Source organism: Chaetodon auriga, chromosome 2 (assembly GCF_051107435.1).
Source record: "Chaetodon auriga isolate fChaAug3 chromosome 2, fChaAug3.hap1, whole genome shotgun sequence".
In the NCBI taxonomy this organism is placed as follows: domain Eukaryota; kingdom Metazoa; phylum Chordata; class Actinopteri; order Chaetodontiformes; family Chaetodontidae; genus Chaetodon; species Chaetodon auriga.
In genome coordinates, this window is record NC_135075.1 from 25,860,208 (window position 1) to 25,876,046 (window position 15,839).

A 15,839-nucleotide genomic window follows, 5' to 3' on the forward strand; every position below is an offset into this window, starting at 1 on the left:
AGGATCGTCGGAGCAGCTGTTTCCTGTTGACCTGAGAAATATTTACTTTCACAAACTGCCTGAACATGTCAAACACGCAGAGAGCAGCTCTGGGCCTGTTAGGCTGATGTGAACAGCACAGTTTGACATTTCACTAGATGCTCATGTTGTCAGACCGGGTTTAGAGCCGTGCAGACCACCGTGGGCTGCAGACACGCTGCAGACCTGCATGTGTCCATTAAACATGCCTGTTTCTGCAGCGTGTTGGATAAAAAGCAGGACTAAGTTGTTCAGTGAACCCTCTGATGTTCAGTCTCTTGGTGTTCCGGCTATGTTGTCCTCCCCGTCTACTTTTCCTCGTGCACTCAGCTCTGTAATCTATTCCAGATGGGGCGTGGTCCGCATTCCTGCAAACGCTGGAGTCAAGGTACCGGAGGAGAAATCACAGCAACACCGGAGGTTGCGTCTGAATCTTTCAAAACAAAAGCATACAGTAACTTCAAACGCTGACCGCTTAACCTTTATTCTTAGATGGTGGTTCAGGTCAGCCGGAGTTATTGTATGTGCACACTGTGTAACTTAGACAGTAAAAACAGAGTGGAAACGGACAGTAACGCATATCGAGTCATACCTTAAACTAAGGACAAAATGGGCAACAATAATCTGAGATTTAATTTATACCAGAACAGTCTGCAGAAGGGATTTATCCATTTATCCACTTTCAGAATAATAAAATTAATCTGGTCAAAACGTTAAAACTCCCATTCGTGTCTAAAATGCCATTTGCATTTAGATCTATGGGAAATAGGGTCGGAAACTGGTCGACAGCCCACACTGGATTTAGGAAAACCGCTATATCGTCTGTCAGGTGTTTATTTTGAAATTTCCACGGGAAGTCGCATGCTCCATTGTCGCTGTTTGGACGTTTGCTGCGGCGGATAGCGGCGGTGTGGAACTATCGGAGAGCTTGTTTAGAGCAATCTGTCAATACCGATCAGATCGAACTGCAGCAGGATGAACAGCGCAGGTAAGAGCTGACACACACGGACAGGTCACGACATTGCACCGGTCACCAAAATGACTTCAACAGCAGTCTGCTGCAGGGCACTGGCTGGCACGCACATATACATGCCTACAAAGAAAATGTCCTGCAAACATTTTATAAAGACGCAAAAAGGTTTCACACAACTTCAGCGCAGATTAAAGCTTTCCTAATTTTCTGGGTGTGGATTTAAACCGGGTTTAACGGATCTAAATTCAGCCGTTTTTGATGTAGACCTGGTCTGGCGTGTACCCAGAAAAAAAAAACCCGGTGGTCTCGCCCTTCGTTTTTGTAAATAAAGTTTTTGGACTGACTCAGCATTTAAAATGACTAGAGGCTGTTGAAACGACGACTTATCTGGAATAATAAAGACACGTCATCTTATTAACTAAACCTAATTAAATACCACAGGCTACCTACGAATGTGGCGCTTCATCTTTTTATCGCTAAAAGTTAAATCTTAAGATAAATTGCTAACAGTACGTGTCGCTATGAGGAGTTTTTAAGGGATTTGTTGGTTAATTTTCCAAGTTTACGGGCATATTGATGGATTAATAATGTGAGTGCGTGATTTAAAAAAGAAAGAAAGAAAGAAATAGATCGATCGAATTGATCAAAGTCCATTTGATTGGTCTGACTTCCCCCGGACTCCTCCACCGTCTCCACAGTGAGAAAGCGGGCGCAGAGCCAGCTGACCGCCGCCTCCTCTTCTCCTTCTCTACCTCCCTTAGTGCTTTCCTACCCACTCATTTCCTTCTCTACTTCCTCTCGGCCTTTCCTGCATCTTATTTCCTCTCCTTTTGTACATCTTTATCTCCTTCAGTGCCGTATTCTTTGCTCTCCTGTCCCTCTCGAGCCAGGCTAGCTGTTTCCCTCTGTTTCCAGTCTTTGTGCTAAGCTAACTTGCTGCTGGATATTCATATTTACTGTACGGATATGGGAGGTGTGTCAAATTTCTAATCTCTTATTAGCAAGATAGCAAATAAGTGTATTTCCCAAAACGTCACACTGCTCCTCTAAACGCCCTTCATGGCCTTGTTCCACCTGCACAGGTGTTTTTGCTCCTTAGCCTGATCAGCCCTCCAGAACGCACCAGGAAATAAAGTTACTGTTCTATTCAGCTTTAAACTCGTCCTGAACTCTGAAGTAAAAGCCCTCTGAGGATCTGATATATGAACTGTCTCCTATTTGCTCTAGCTGTGTATCCCCCTGCCACTGCTCCTGCGGCCAACATGTTTGGCAGCGTGCCTGGCTATGAAGGCATCATGGCAGGAGGAGGTAAGAGGAGTCCAACCTGCAACTTTTCACATAAGATTCATGTTCTTGAAACCATTTAAGGTTTGTTGTTGCTGCAGCAGGAGGTTACCTGCCTCCTCCTATGCCTGTGGAGCCTGTAGCCCCGCCCCAGCCTGGCCCTGTACCTGATGACTGGAGGTAAGACATCACCTGTCTCGCTGAGCTGCTCAACCTGTTAACCTGTGTGCACCTGAGAGTGGTGGACCCTGAAGGCACCAGCCAGTCCCACCAAGCAGGATGCTCATGTTGCACTGTGGCAATAAAAAAGGCTGCATTCAAAGACCTTTCTGGTTTAACACATGCTGTGATTCTTGTGTGTGTGTGTGTGTGTGTGTGTGTGGGTGTGTTGTAGCATCCCGTCCCTGTCGGAGGATGTGGCCCGTGAGGCGTTCAAGAGCTTTGCGTCATCTCACTGCTGTTACAGTAACAGTCCTGCCAATGATGGAGTCATCACCAACATGGAGCCGTCCAACACCTACAGGGTGATCTGATGTTCACACTCTTTATGATGCCGTTAACAGCTGCTGTTACTGCTGTGTTTGGTTCTCAAGGACGCTCCGGTCATGGTCTGTAGGGCCGTTACCATCAGCTGATCTAATACAGGTCACTGATTGGTCCCATTTTATTTTACAGACTCAGCTTGCCTCACAACTAAGACCCCATCATCTCCACCTGGTATTAAGCTGTGGTCTGTATCTGGATATGTTGTCTGGCCTTTGTATTTGTGCTGGTCGGGGGGTTTTTTCACACATTTTAGGGCTAGTTATTAACATTTTTCCAAAGAAAAAACAGCAATTCTGTCCTTTTCACAGATTTTAGAGGGTGTGAAGGACAGAATTGCTGTTTTTTCTCTGGAAAAATGTGTTGTTGTTTTTTTTTTGGAATAAAACTTAAGAATGTGACCAGGATGAATTTGTAGTGTAATAAAATGACTCTACGTCCAACTTTAATGCTAAGTTACTCTTTAAGGACCACGTCTGGCCCACAGACCCTCATGCTGCACAACTGTTATCACCAATCCTCAGAGTACAGTCAGCCCAGCTTGTAACATACCTTAATGGGACTTGAATGCGAACAGATGGAGAGGGAGAGAGGAGCTTAGTGCATCATGGGAAGTCCCCCAGAGGTCTAATCCTAAAGCAGCATAACGAGGGACTGGTTCGAGGCAAGTCTGAGCCGGCCCTAATTGTAAGCTTTTTCAGAGACGAAAGTTTTAAGCCCACTTGTAAAGCCAGAGAGGGTGTCACTGGGAGCTGGCTCCATGGGAGAGGAGCTCGATAGCCGAAGGCTCCCATTCTGCTTTAGGAGACTGTAGGACCCATAAGAAGCCCTGCGGTCTGGGTGCAAAGTGTTCAAGTGGGGTCGTTGGGTACTATGAGCTCTTTAAGATGTGATGGTCAGGCACCATCATCATTTTTCCTGCATCTTTTTGAGACAGGATGTGCCTGATTTTTACTATTTTACATAGGTGAAAAAGGGCAGTTCTTGACAGTTGTTTGCGTGGGAGGTAAGGACGTATTCTGATCAGTAATATCTCCCATGATTCCTTACAGTGGTGCTGGAGGCCAGCGTAATGCCATCCAGAGTAACTGTGTTTAGATAATGTGTTTCTAAGGTGTTTGGGGCAAAGGACAATAACTTAAAATTTGCCAGAGTTTAGTAACAGCATGCCCTTAAGACATCATAGACATTGCTAAATATGAGCTGCTGTGAGCGTATTAGCATGCTGGTGTTAGCGTTTAAAAAAAAAACTCAGTCCCAGAGCTGCTCGTGTTGGTCTCATGATTACTGTTTGGACTGTGGCTGACTCAAGGTTCAGACAGTTCAAAATGTATCTGATCCCAGTGTGAACCATGATCACAATGTGGTCTGGAGGATCTGGTCACAGTCTGAGTGTAATGCTGCATTTACGCATACATTAACACGAGTTTGTCCTGATCCAGGTCCCATATCCAGACACAGATCAGATGTTCATACCAGGGGGACAGACGTAAATGTCAGCCTTGTTATCAAAGTGAACCACTTGTTGATTCTCCTCTCTCTTGGACTGGATGTGTCCACACAGAGACGGAGGACAGTTTGAAGACGCCTCTGATCAGAGTCTCATTTAAACACTTTAATTATGGAGGCTCTCATGTAACATTAGACAACGGTGTGAATGTCTAGAAGCAATGAAGCATCTGAGGCTTTGAGTCCTGTTCACTGTGACTCTCCTTTGTCTTGATGGAAGAGAGACGCTCCTGTTTGAACCGGTCCAGCTGTCCACACAGGCCATGCAGCAGCTTTCACTTGCATTATATGTGCATAGCTGCGACCACAGCGCATTTTTTCCACTTCAAGTGTATTTTCTTACTCTCTACATGTGTAACAACAGTGATTGTGGCACACGCATTTGGATGCACATTTCTTATAATGTTTTTCCATGGAGGCAGGTAGCTGTAGGCTACAACTTGAGTTTTCAAAGTTAGGCCGAATTAGCTAGCAGTAGTTGTTTTTTGCAGTGTACACACAGATGTACAGACAGCTGTCACTGGATTACTTTGATGCTGAGGAAAACTTAAAAATGTGATGATTCTCAGGCAAGTTCTGGTGTTCTAAGGAGCGTTCTTCTCTAAGATTTCTAAGCGGATTTGTGGACTGTTACTCGCAGTGGACATCAGGGAAAATGATATCCTCTGTCACACTGAATCAACTGTTTGAAAGTCTTTGTTAGACTGAGAGGCTCCACAATCAAACTGACGTGTTTTGTTTCTCTTATGAATAAACATCAGATTCAGACTCTGACTCTCTGGTTTACACTCCCCGACAAACAAAACTCTTGTTTATACTGACACAATCCTCAAAATTCCTGCTCTCGATCTGAGGAACTCTGAACCTCTCTGTTAGCTTGCGGCACGCTAACAGATCTCCGAGTGCTCGCCAGCTGCTGGCAGTTGAAACGCGCTTCCTGCTGTCTGCGTGCAGCTGGAGTTTTATTGTGTTCAAACTGAGTCTGTTTCCTGTACTGAGAAAGTTCCACAGTTTGAAGTGTGTTCACCTTAACTGTCAGTACTACTGATCAGCAAAATGTCATCTGTAATGGATAGTGACTGACTGGAGCATCTTTCTCCTTCTGATTCAGATTCTTCTGAAGTTCATTGATTTTAATCAAACCTTTGCAATGTTCGCTGTAATTATTACTTGAAACTTTGTGATTATCTTCTAATATTATAGTATTGCTGTTGCTGTTGCTGTTGTTTCTATTTTTGTGTCTATCAGCTGAAAACTGTAAATGTAGTATTTCCTGTTGACGTCTGTGTTCTGTTCTGTAGTACCGACTGGAGACTTTCACCGAGTCCAGGTCAACCGAGTGGTCCCACAAACCTCACGAAGGTACACACACACACACACACACACACACACACACACACACACACACACACCTTTATTCAACATGAGCCTAAATGTGAGCTTAGAAGATCCACAGATAACGTTGTCATCGCTGAACGGTTTTCCAGGAAGTTTAAACTGTAATCCCCGATTGTCAAGATATCTTGACTTAGCGCTGGGTCCTGCATTTCCCTCCCCCATGTCTGTCAATCATAACCTAACGCAGCCGAAGCTGAGATGACCCTGATGACATCCTTATGGCAGATTTCAGGTGGCTTTTGACAGGTGTTTGATCCGCAGGTCGATGTCGTGTCTCTCTTGTGTTACTGACAGGTGAGCCGGCTGACTTCTACACCCAGACTGCCCCCCGGCCCTGGGAGATCCAGGCCACGACTCCCAGCCTCTTCACCAATCATACGGAGGAGATCCGCGTGCCCTACACCTCTTCCATCAAGGTGATTGGTTGACAGGAGCTGTGGTCCTGTGGGGGGTTGAGGTACTCCTTGAGGCAATTTCAGAAGCCCTGGAAGATCCTACAGAGGGCCTTTGGGGGTCCAGTATCCTTTGAGATGTTCCAGGGCTCCATGAACAGCTTCTGTGGGGTCCTTGAGGAGGTGACTGGGGTCTTTTGAGAGGGTTCTACAGGTTTTTTGTGGGAGTTCAGGGGGTCCTGAGTGATTTACGTGCAGTTAAATTTACGTTGAGGTCTAATTTAGATTTAAACTGTCGACCTCAACAGCGAATCAGAGAGCAACATTCTGATGTGGGACATTCTGACAGCATTAGTGTTACAGACAGTAAAGTTATTTTTAACTCTGTGTGTGTGTGTGTGTGTGTGTGTGTGTGTGTGTGTGTGTGTGTGTGTGTAGGACTGCCACACCTGCCATGGCACAGGGACAAAGCCATGTGAAGAGTGCCATGGAGATGGATATGTAAGAAGACAATTAATCAGTTAATCAATCAGTAATAATTGACTACATAATCATTTAATCATTTTTGTTTACAAAGCAGCTACACAACAACACTGAAGAGAGGAAGAGTTTGATGATGTAAAAGTAGACACTGACGATGTCGTAGATGAATAAAGAGACAAAATCACTCAGAGCAAATTTAATGTGAGTTTATGATGAAAGCTCCATGTTAATCTTCCCGTGTGTGTCTCCACAGAAACCATGCTGGGTGTGTAACGGCTCTGGGGCGAGCAATAATGTCAGCTGCGGTCGCTGTGATGGTACAGGAAAAGACAGGTGCTGACGGCGGGGGGGTAGTCCAGGTGCTCCAGGAGCTGTCACTCACAAGCTTTTTCGCTTATGACCCTTAAATCAAAGTCTGCCCGTGTCCTCGGGTGCCGTTACCTTCTTAGATTTTTCTTATTTGAATAAATTTTAGAGGCCTGAATAGGTAAACCTATCCAGGTTTTCACAAAAAAAGAGAAAAGTTAAAAAAATCACATAAAAGCCACCCCATGTTTTGGCAGTTGAATGCTTTTAATCTGTAGTAGCAGCGGTAGGAGTTTGGTTAGCATTAGCAGTAACTTTATATGGCGCTGACATGGCTGCAGGAGAGAGAGCAGTGAACGCTGAGGCTGATCAGTGTGATGAAATTAGAATTAGATGCTGCATCGTTTCCTGTCAATCTCTTGTGTGGGAAGGCAGTTTGAATCCAGAGCAGACTCTGCCCCTAACGAGTGAAATGGCAAGATGTAATTACAGAATCTTTAAACTTAACTAGAGAAAGGCAAAAATGATCAAAAGAAAGGACGAGATCTGCATGTTAGACCTCTTTACTACAGATCCAGGCACAGCCATGAAACGTCTCTGCAGTGATGCATTCAAGGACCGACACTGAGAAGTGTCACAAAGATGAGTTCCAACAACAACAACAACAACAACAACAACAACAGCAGCTTCAATTCAGCTGAAAAATAAAGCTCCATAAAGTAGATTTTCAGTTAAAGGAATGGAAGAATCAATGAGGAGATCAATTTAAAATTTGATCGATCATTTGAGAAAAGTTGAAAAACAGCACCAGTCAGATCAGATCACTGAAGAATGTGGGGCATGTTTAACATTGTGTGTGTGTGTGTGTGTATCTGTGTGTGTAGGTGTACAGAGTGTAATTCTCAGGGAACGAAGCAGTGTGAAACCTGTAAAGGAAAACGACAACTGCTGACCTACATCAACCTCAAAGTGGAGTGGTGAGTACTGATACTGCCACTGTTCCAGGGGTCCTCCAACCAGTTGCTCGACTTCCTGGAGGAAATTTCACTGGTTCTTGAGGAGGTTCTATGAGGCCTTAAAGGTTCATGGGGGGCATTGGTAGTTTAAAGGTCCCTGATGATGTTCCTTGAGGTCCTTGGTGGATAGGGATAATTCAGACGGTCCTTGAGGAAGTTCTAGAGGGTCTCTAAGAGTTTATATGGGTCTTTGAGAAGATCCCCTGAGATCTTGAAGATGTTAGAGTAGTCCTAGAAAGTCGATTCAATCCTGTTCAACTTCTACACAAAGAAACTTCAATGTAGTTTCATATTAGATGGATTTGGTGGGCTGTGATGGATCACGCTGTGCTGCCCCCTGGTGGAATAACGATAAACCTGTATGATGTGAATTAATGATTCAGTACCAGAGTTTTAAACTCTGATATGATACTAGCATAGAAAAATGATCCATATCTCTTCTCAGTACCGCAGTTGAGCCTCCGAATAGTCATCTCCATTCACACGTCAACAGCTGACTTTGGGTCACATGACTCTGTGGTCGTCTTTGATGGGTGGATGTGCATCAGAGCTTGTGTGTGTTTCTGTTTGTGTGTTTGTGTGTTTAGGGTTAACCATGTGGAGGACCACGTGGTCGAGCAGAACTCTGGTCTGAAGATTGATGATCTTCGCTCAGTGAGCGGGAAGGAGCTGTTCAAGAACAGCCAGTACCTGGTACGTACACAAATGCACACACACACACACACACACACACACACATTATAAAAATGTACTGAATTAAATATGCACTCAGTTTTTCCAATTACATTATCTATCAGTGGTGTTAAGTAGTGCTCATTTTGTCATTGATTTAATTAATAAATGATGGGTTGAACATCTGCTCACTCGTTAAGTACATGAGTTTTGCTTTGTCATATACTGTACAGAGTGAGATGAAGAGGCAGATTTATATCCGCTTATTACATTATGCTGCAGGAAGCCATGACTCCCCTCCCTTCATTATGGTCATCAAATGAAACAATCCTCCCGTGCTGTAGATTGTGCAGAATAAAACATGCAGTACAGTGTTCAGTTAATCACTGAAAGACAACCTGCTGGAAGCTGACAGGTGAAGTTTGTTCATCAGGTGGTGTGAGAGAAAAGGTCATGGGTTAATTAGTATCTGTCTTATTGTCAGCACTGTGTGTCAGTCAGTCTGTCTGTCTGTCTGTCTGTCTGTCTGTCTGTCTCCTCTCAGCTCTACCCACTGCTTGGGTTCCCAAATCCGGCCATCTCCGAGGCGTCTGAGCGTCTGATCAGAGATCACCAAAGCAAGTACGCCCAGAGCTCCAGGATCCTGCAGCAGGTGAGTCCCCAGCAGCCAGATTGAAGATGAAAAGACATGATTAGAGATCATTAAAATATTTAGTGCATTTAGGAGAGAGACGGACATCACTGTAGCAGCCATTGAGGTTGGAGCTCACTCTAAGGTAACAAATGCACAGCAATTCTTATTTCCAGGTGATTATAAACTAATGAAAACATATTGTTAAATATTACAGTACACTTCAGCAAGTAGATCCCCCTAAATCCTACCCTTTGGACTTTTAAGTACCCATGTGGATAATAAGTCATGGGCAGCTGTAAAGTGGGCAAATAAGAGAGTGGCAGTCAAAATCTGTCTCAGTCTCCCAGTAAAGACGTGCACACGCCTGGCTGCTGTGAGTGCAGAGGAAGGCTGGAAATGATAGCGTCAGTATGAGTGAGTAAAGTCAGGCATCAGTGTAATGAATACGTAGAATAATAACATTTGCCACGGGGGTTATTTCGGCTCACGTTAATTAGTAGTTAAGGCAGTTTGTTAGTTTTAGATGTTTATGTCGGGCCGTCATGATTGAAGCTGCTTATTAGTTATTCAAATAATGGTAATAATAAAATAATGAGAAACAAGACGAGCCCTCTGGTTCCTGGTAATATCATAAGTTTAATATGTTTGATCATAGAGACTATAGAACTTTTAAAAGGCCTTGAACCCAGAAACATGGCATGACCCCCCATTAATGTAACGTCACACGTTAACTAATCTAATCCAACACCTGCAGTGTCATCAGGTGTTAAAGCACCGAAAGCAGTCGAAACATCGTTTTTGTTTAAAGATGATGACACAAAACAACTAAACCTCCGGTCGAGGTGCTAGAGAAGTTGTTTGCCCCATACGCAATGAAGAGTCTGTCAGAATGTGAGAGTCAGTCAACATATTTCTGAACTTTCCACAGAGCAGGCTACCTGTTCCCCCTGCTTCCAGCCTTCATGCTAAGCTACGCTAACCTCTTCCTGACTCCATACTCAGCACACGCAAGATTTGCATCTGAGCATCTCGCTCTCAGCAAGAAGGAGAATAAGTGAATTTCCTGTCTCTCCCTCAGAGGCAGACAGTCGAGTTGATCCCCATCACTAAGGTGAACTATAAGTGGAAAGGCGACTCTCACGTCTACTTCGTCTATGGCAACGAGCACCAAGTCAGCGCTGACAATTACCCGGCCACCTGCTGCTGTGTCATCCTGTAGACACACACACACACACACACACACACACACACACACACACACACACACACAGCTCAAGTCAACCATCCCACACTGATATTACGTTTCTTTTAATACTGTCCACTCCCTCCAGAAGAACTATAAACCAATCACAACACAAATCTTTAAGATTTTCCCACCAAAGTAGTCCAATCAGATGGATTATTGTGACCAATCATTCTTCAGATGTAATCATCACTTCAGAGCTGATAAACACGTTAATCCAGCAAATTCATAATTAACGGGAAACTGCTCCACTCTCAGTAAACACACCTGGAGCTGTGATGCTCCACCAGGTGTCCTGATTTGAACAAATAATGGACTTTAGCTGGAGTGTTGTTCCTTCATATCAAGAATTAAATATTGTCTGGATAAAATGTTTATCTTTGACATGAAGAACTGAATTGTTGATATCCAAATTTAAGATTTTATCCTTAATATATTAGAAAAATATATTTTATGGTTAAACCAACCTGCTGTCTCCTCAGAGCCCATTATTGTCTCTGTGTGGACACTTGTGTTTACCATGATGTCTCTGATGTCATCACCACTTACCAAAGATATTTTTCTGTTACCGTTTTACTGCACAGTTCACTAAAAACATGTGCCTGTATGTGCCGTTTAATGTCCTCAGTCTTGCATGGAAATGTCATGTCCAAAATAACGCCGTTCCAAGAACAAGCAGGAGTGTGTCCTCCTGACATCTGACCTCACTTTTAGCCTGTAAAATTGTCCTGAAATGTGTGAAAACCAGAAAAATTGATCAAATTGATGAGATGTAAAAAGTCAAACATGGGAAGCAGCAAAAAGAAAGAGATATGAGGTCATATATTATCTTACCTGTGCGTAATGGGATGATGGAGCAGGTGAACTGCTGCCCTGTGAGGGAAACAGAAAGCTGATAATGATGTGACTCACCTGGTTTCTACCTGTGTTCTTATCTGTGGTTTAATGTTGAAGGTAGAAACCACTTACATGCTCAAAATGCAGAGATCAGAGGTTTCGCCACAAGTAGATCAAGATGGTCATGACAAAATATATAACTAAATTAATAAAAATAAAACATTTTCATGATTTCAGGAACATAAGGTGATATTTTCTACTACAAAGCCAGTCACACCAGAAAGTGTCAAAATGACGTTCATCCGTGTGTCTTCACGAAAATATTTGTGTCTCAAAGCTTGACAACTACTAACTGCTCACAGGGCTAGTTGGTGAGCTACCGTAGCTGGCGAGCTAATGGCTGACAACTGATGCTAGTCAGTCATAATAGCTCTCTAAGCTATTTTCTATTTTCTCTGTACTTGGCCGTTTATTCACCACTGACATTTTTATTCTCAGGATTGTACATCATTTCATTCCATAAAGAGCTGTTGAAGCTTGGTAACCGTCAGTTAGCTAACTATCAGCCAACTGTCAGCTAACAACCACTTAGCTTACTGTCAGCCAACTGTCAACTAAACGTCACTTAGCTTACTGTCAGCTACCCGTCCTGTCAGCTAGCCATCAGTTAGCCAACTGTCAGCTAACCACCAGTTAGCTTACTGTCATCTAACTGTTCATTAGCTAACTGTCAGCTAGCCATCAGTTAGCTAACCATCATCAAGTGTCAACCAATCTTTAGCTAGCGAATAGTTTCAGTAAGCTACCGGTTAACTGTCTGTTAGCTAACTGTCAGCTAACCATCAATTAGCAGACTAGTCAGCTCTGCCACTAAGAGGACAAAAAGCTTGGACAGTTTATTCAAGAGATCCAGCGGTGTGTATATACCCCGAATGAGGAGCTTAGATAAATTGGATGATGATAGGCGAAATATTAGCTACGATAGCTGCCTCCATTTGAACTTAGCAGCTCTCTGTTCCATCAAAGATCAGTCATGACAAAACTTTTTTGCCAAGTTGAATTTTTTTGCCACTGAATGAATCCACAGATCACAATAATTTTTTGTTTTTTTGATCTACAGTTAAGCAAACGTCCTGCCTTTTATCCAGACAGGCAGAATGAAAAGACCATGATAGCCTTCATCTCCAGTATAGAAACCTGTTTTTCTGTTAAAAACGAGCAGCATTAAATAATCTGCCAGATGTTTGTCACATGCAGCTGTGACGACAAACAAACCACACCAAAGCCTTGAAACAGTATTCCTAAATGTTTCATACTGTCTGTTTTTTTTACATGTTATCGTGAGTTTTTCTAAGCTCCAAGTGTTTCCTGTTTCCTGATGTGCATTAAGTTCAGTAAAACTCCTCCAACAGCTTTTCTGTCACTGTGACTGTCAGACAGTAAACAGTCTGCAAGGCATTCTGGGTGAAAGACAGGAAGGAAGAAGGAATAATGGGTGTTCTGGTCTGGAGAGAGCTGATTACAGACTAACTTAAAGAATTTCATCATCAATGAGCTAAGATCATTTTTAAACATTTTTAGTCTCATCGCAAGTCTTTAAAAGCTCTTTGATGCATGAACAAGGTGATTTTTTTTTTGTTAGACCTTGAAAAGTTTTGGAGAAGCGTGGATTAAAAAGTAGATTATTGATCTGATCAAAGTCACAGAAATCAGCTCGCCGAGGTCACGTGGATTCTTAGATTCGTAGATTGTTTTTCGGTCAGCTGCACTAATTATCTGTGAGGCCGGGACTCCCAAAGCTGCTGTTTCCAGACAACATTTAATAGCAGCTAACAGGATAGAGCTAGCAGAAGCATCTGAAACGGCAGGGCAACGTAAAGCCAGACCAAAGCTTTGTCTTCGCCAAGACGGAAACCACGCAAGCAGTTAAATATTAATGGTTCTATTGCTTCATAACTGTGCTTGATGGAAGAAACCTTCAAAGCTGTGCTGTTTCTTCTGTTTGTCTCCAGCTTCGGCGGACATCAACAGTTTACCTCAGGACAAAAATATACAACCTGTCCCTTTAAACTGCCTTCCTGCAGTACAGTAGATCTCCTGTAGAGGGTGCTCTGCGTTTGGCTCTGTTGCCCCCTGCCTTAATTACGACCAGGTTATCTGTGACAAACAGGAGGAAGCTGCCTCTGGTTTATAGGTTTTACTGGTGATATGTAAACTGCGTTATATATGTCTTGAGATATATTAGTTCATTGATTTTTTTTTTTAAAAGGAACAAATTCACATTCTACTTTTCATAATCTTCATGTAGTGTATGGTTTATCTTCAGGGGTTCAATATTCAACTCAAGTTTTATTTTTTCTGTTGTCACAAAAAACTTTTCAGCAGTCAACTGTTAATCCTTGGATATCAGAGCATTTTTGGACACACTAAACATGACGTTAATGTGGCTTTGCTGTTTATTGTCTCAGATATAAGTGATGTTGCTGGAATGTGATATTAGAATTCTCCTTTATCTGCAATATAAACGTCTCAAAACAATACTCTGACTAACAAACTTGTCTGTTGCTAACCTGATGGAAAAAATGTTGTTGCGCTGTTAGTATTCAGTAATACTCTGCTGTTACACTAGATTATTACTCATATGTTACAAACTGAAAATAAACTCTGAGACTCACCTGTTTCTGTCACATCTGTTTACAACCACACATGTATGGAGCCCTGAAACTGTAAAGTGGAAAATAAATTCTCATTTTATCCACATATCATAATGGAATAAATCCATTAAAAGTTTTCACTAGCTTTTTATAGATAGATAGATAGATAGATAGATAGATAGATAGATAAAGGAAAAGTATGAATCTTTATTGTGTCTTTTTACTGGATAGATGTCTAATTAATATACAGAACAATTTGTTCATACCTAAAAGCTGTTATGTTGCCAATTTTGCTACATTTTGAAATACATATGGTAGGGTATACAGTACATATGCTGGACCCTGTACTGCATGTGACGTGTTGTGCATATTGGTGAGAGACCTGCATTGATACATGCGACACACTGTACTTTACATACAGTAAAAGGCCACAGAAACACACTGTGGTTAGTGCTGCTGTAGAACACAAACTATGGGGAGATACTGCATGTAAACAGGGAAGAAGCTCACAAGTCACATGAGGATACAAGAGTTCATGTTGATCTGAACTTATTGAGCTGAGTAAAGAGTTCAGATTATTGATGTGTTGGACACTCAAAGAGGAAACTGCAGATGCCAATGTGACAGTAAAGGAGGAAGTTCAGATTCTGCAGAAGGGCTGTAAGGAAACGTTCATTTAAAAATGCAATAGAATACAGTTCTCAAAAGTGGGAAATTGCCTTTTGCCCATTTAGCAGTTCATTGAAACATCAAAACATAAACACTCACCACATCCGAAAATCCAGGTTTGTGTCCAAACTCAGGTTGAAACACAGAATTCTACTTTTAAAGTGGCACCAGGATGTCCCAAAACCCAAATATATTGTTTTCAGTTACACACCTGTGGAAAGCTCACTACATGCCAATGTGGATGAATTAACTGGTCTGTTAACATCATTTTATTCAGCGGTTAACGCATTTTATTATGTTGTTGAGTTCTGTACATGGAGATGATGCATTTAGCAGAGATGTCAGTTGGAGTCGTTGTGGAGGCCCATTTGTTTATTTGTGTTTTCAGTGTTATTTTAAATTGATGGTGCCAGGGGACCGTGCAGAATGTGAGCAGTATTCACCACAAGGTGTCGCATTCAGGATCCACATTTTAAAGCTGTATCAGCATGTACTGTATATATACTGTATACTCTGTGACGCGAAGGTGTCACGAATGGTTTGCTTTAGTGGACATTATCTTGTTATAGAAAATGCAGAGAAGAAGGCTGAATGCTGAGCTTGATCTCGTCCCTCTCTGCTGTCTCTGCCGTTACTGTCAGTCATGTTAATTCATTTAGAGTAAATCCACCAATCACATCATTCCGTGCAGTCTGACATTCTGCTGATGTCACTATCACATCACCAGATCTGAGATGTCCTCTCTGTCCAGGGTCCATCCAGAATGCACTGCAGCGCAGAAACAGAGCAACAGCACAAACTGCATTACAGTCCTCCTCTGTCCTCTTCTGAAATTGATGGTAGTTTTCTCCCCGTGTTTTATTTCCTGTGTGAATCCTCCTCTCGCTGCTGGAGGCTGTCTCACTTCCTGTCCCATGTCCTGTCAGATAAAGAGCACGTGTCTCTCAGCTGATCACTGAGGCTTTTAACGTGTTCTGATTTGTCAGATTAAGAACTCATTTCCATCCATCCCGCGCCTCACATGAACTCCCAACATGAGAGAAGGAGATACATTACAAGACCACAGCCTGTGATCAATGATTGATTTCATCCTGCCTCAAATTATTTTTCATGTGATTCACCCACATAATCATTTGTAGTTAATGATGTGTGATTTAAAATAAAGTTAAATCACACATCACTGATCTGCTCGGAGAAATCTGTCTTTT

General features: G+C 42.6%; 1 protein-coding gene across 2 annotated transcripts; it reads left to right on the plus strand.

Moving 5' to 3' along the window:
* The first annotated feature begins 895 nt into the window (after window positions 1-895).
* Window positions 896-13,982, plus strand: LOC143328547 (protein SSUH2 homolog). 2 transcript variants are annotated; one of them, XM_076743740.1, is made up of 12 exons: window positions 896-1,006; window positions 2,219-2,299; window positions 2,377-2,455; window positions 2,670-2,799; window positions 5,629-5,689; window positions 6,020-6,141; window positions 6,556-6,618; window positions 6,854-6,933; window positions 7,791-7,883; window positions 8,510-8,615; window positions 9,139-9,246; window positions 10,307-13,982. In XM_076743740.1, the coding sequence occupies exons 1-12, from the start codon at window positions 994-996 to the stop codon at window positions 10,445-10,447; spliced, it is 1,077 nt and encodes a 358-aa protein (XP_076599855.1). In that variant the 5' UTR covers window positions 896-993; the 3' UTR covers window positions 10,448-13,982. The 2 variants fall into 2 exon arrangements, with proteins under 2 accessions (XP_076599855.1, XP_076599864.1); XM_076743749.1 differs by having other exon boundaries at window positions 897-1,006; window positions 2,380-2,455.
* Window positions 13,983-15,839: the final 1,857 nt, after the last annotated feature.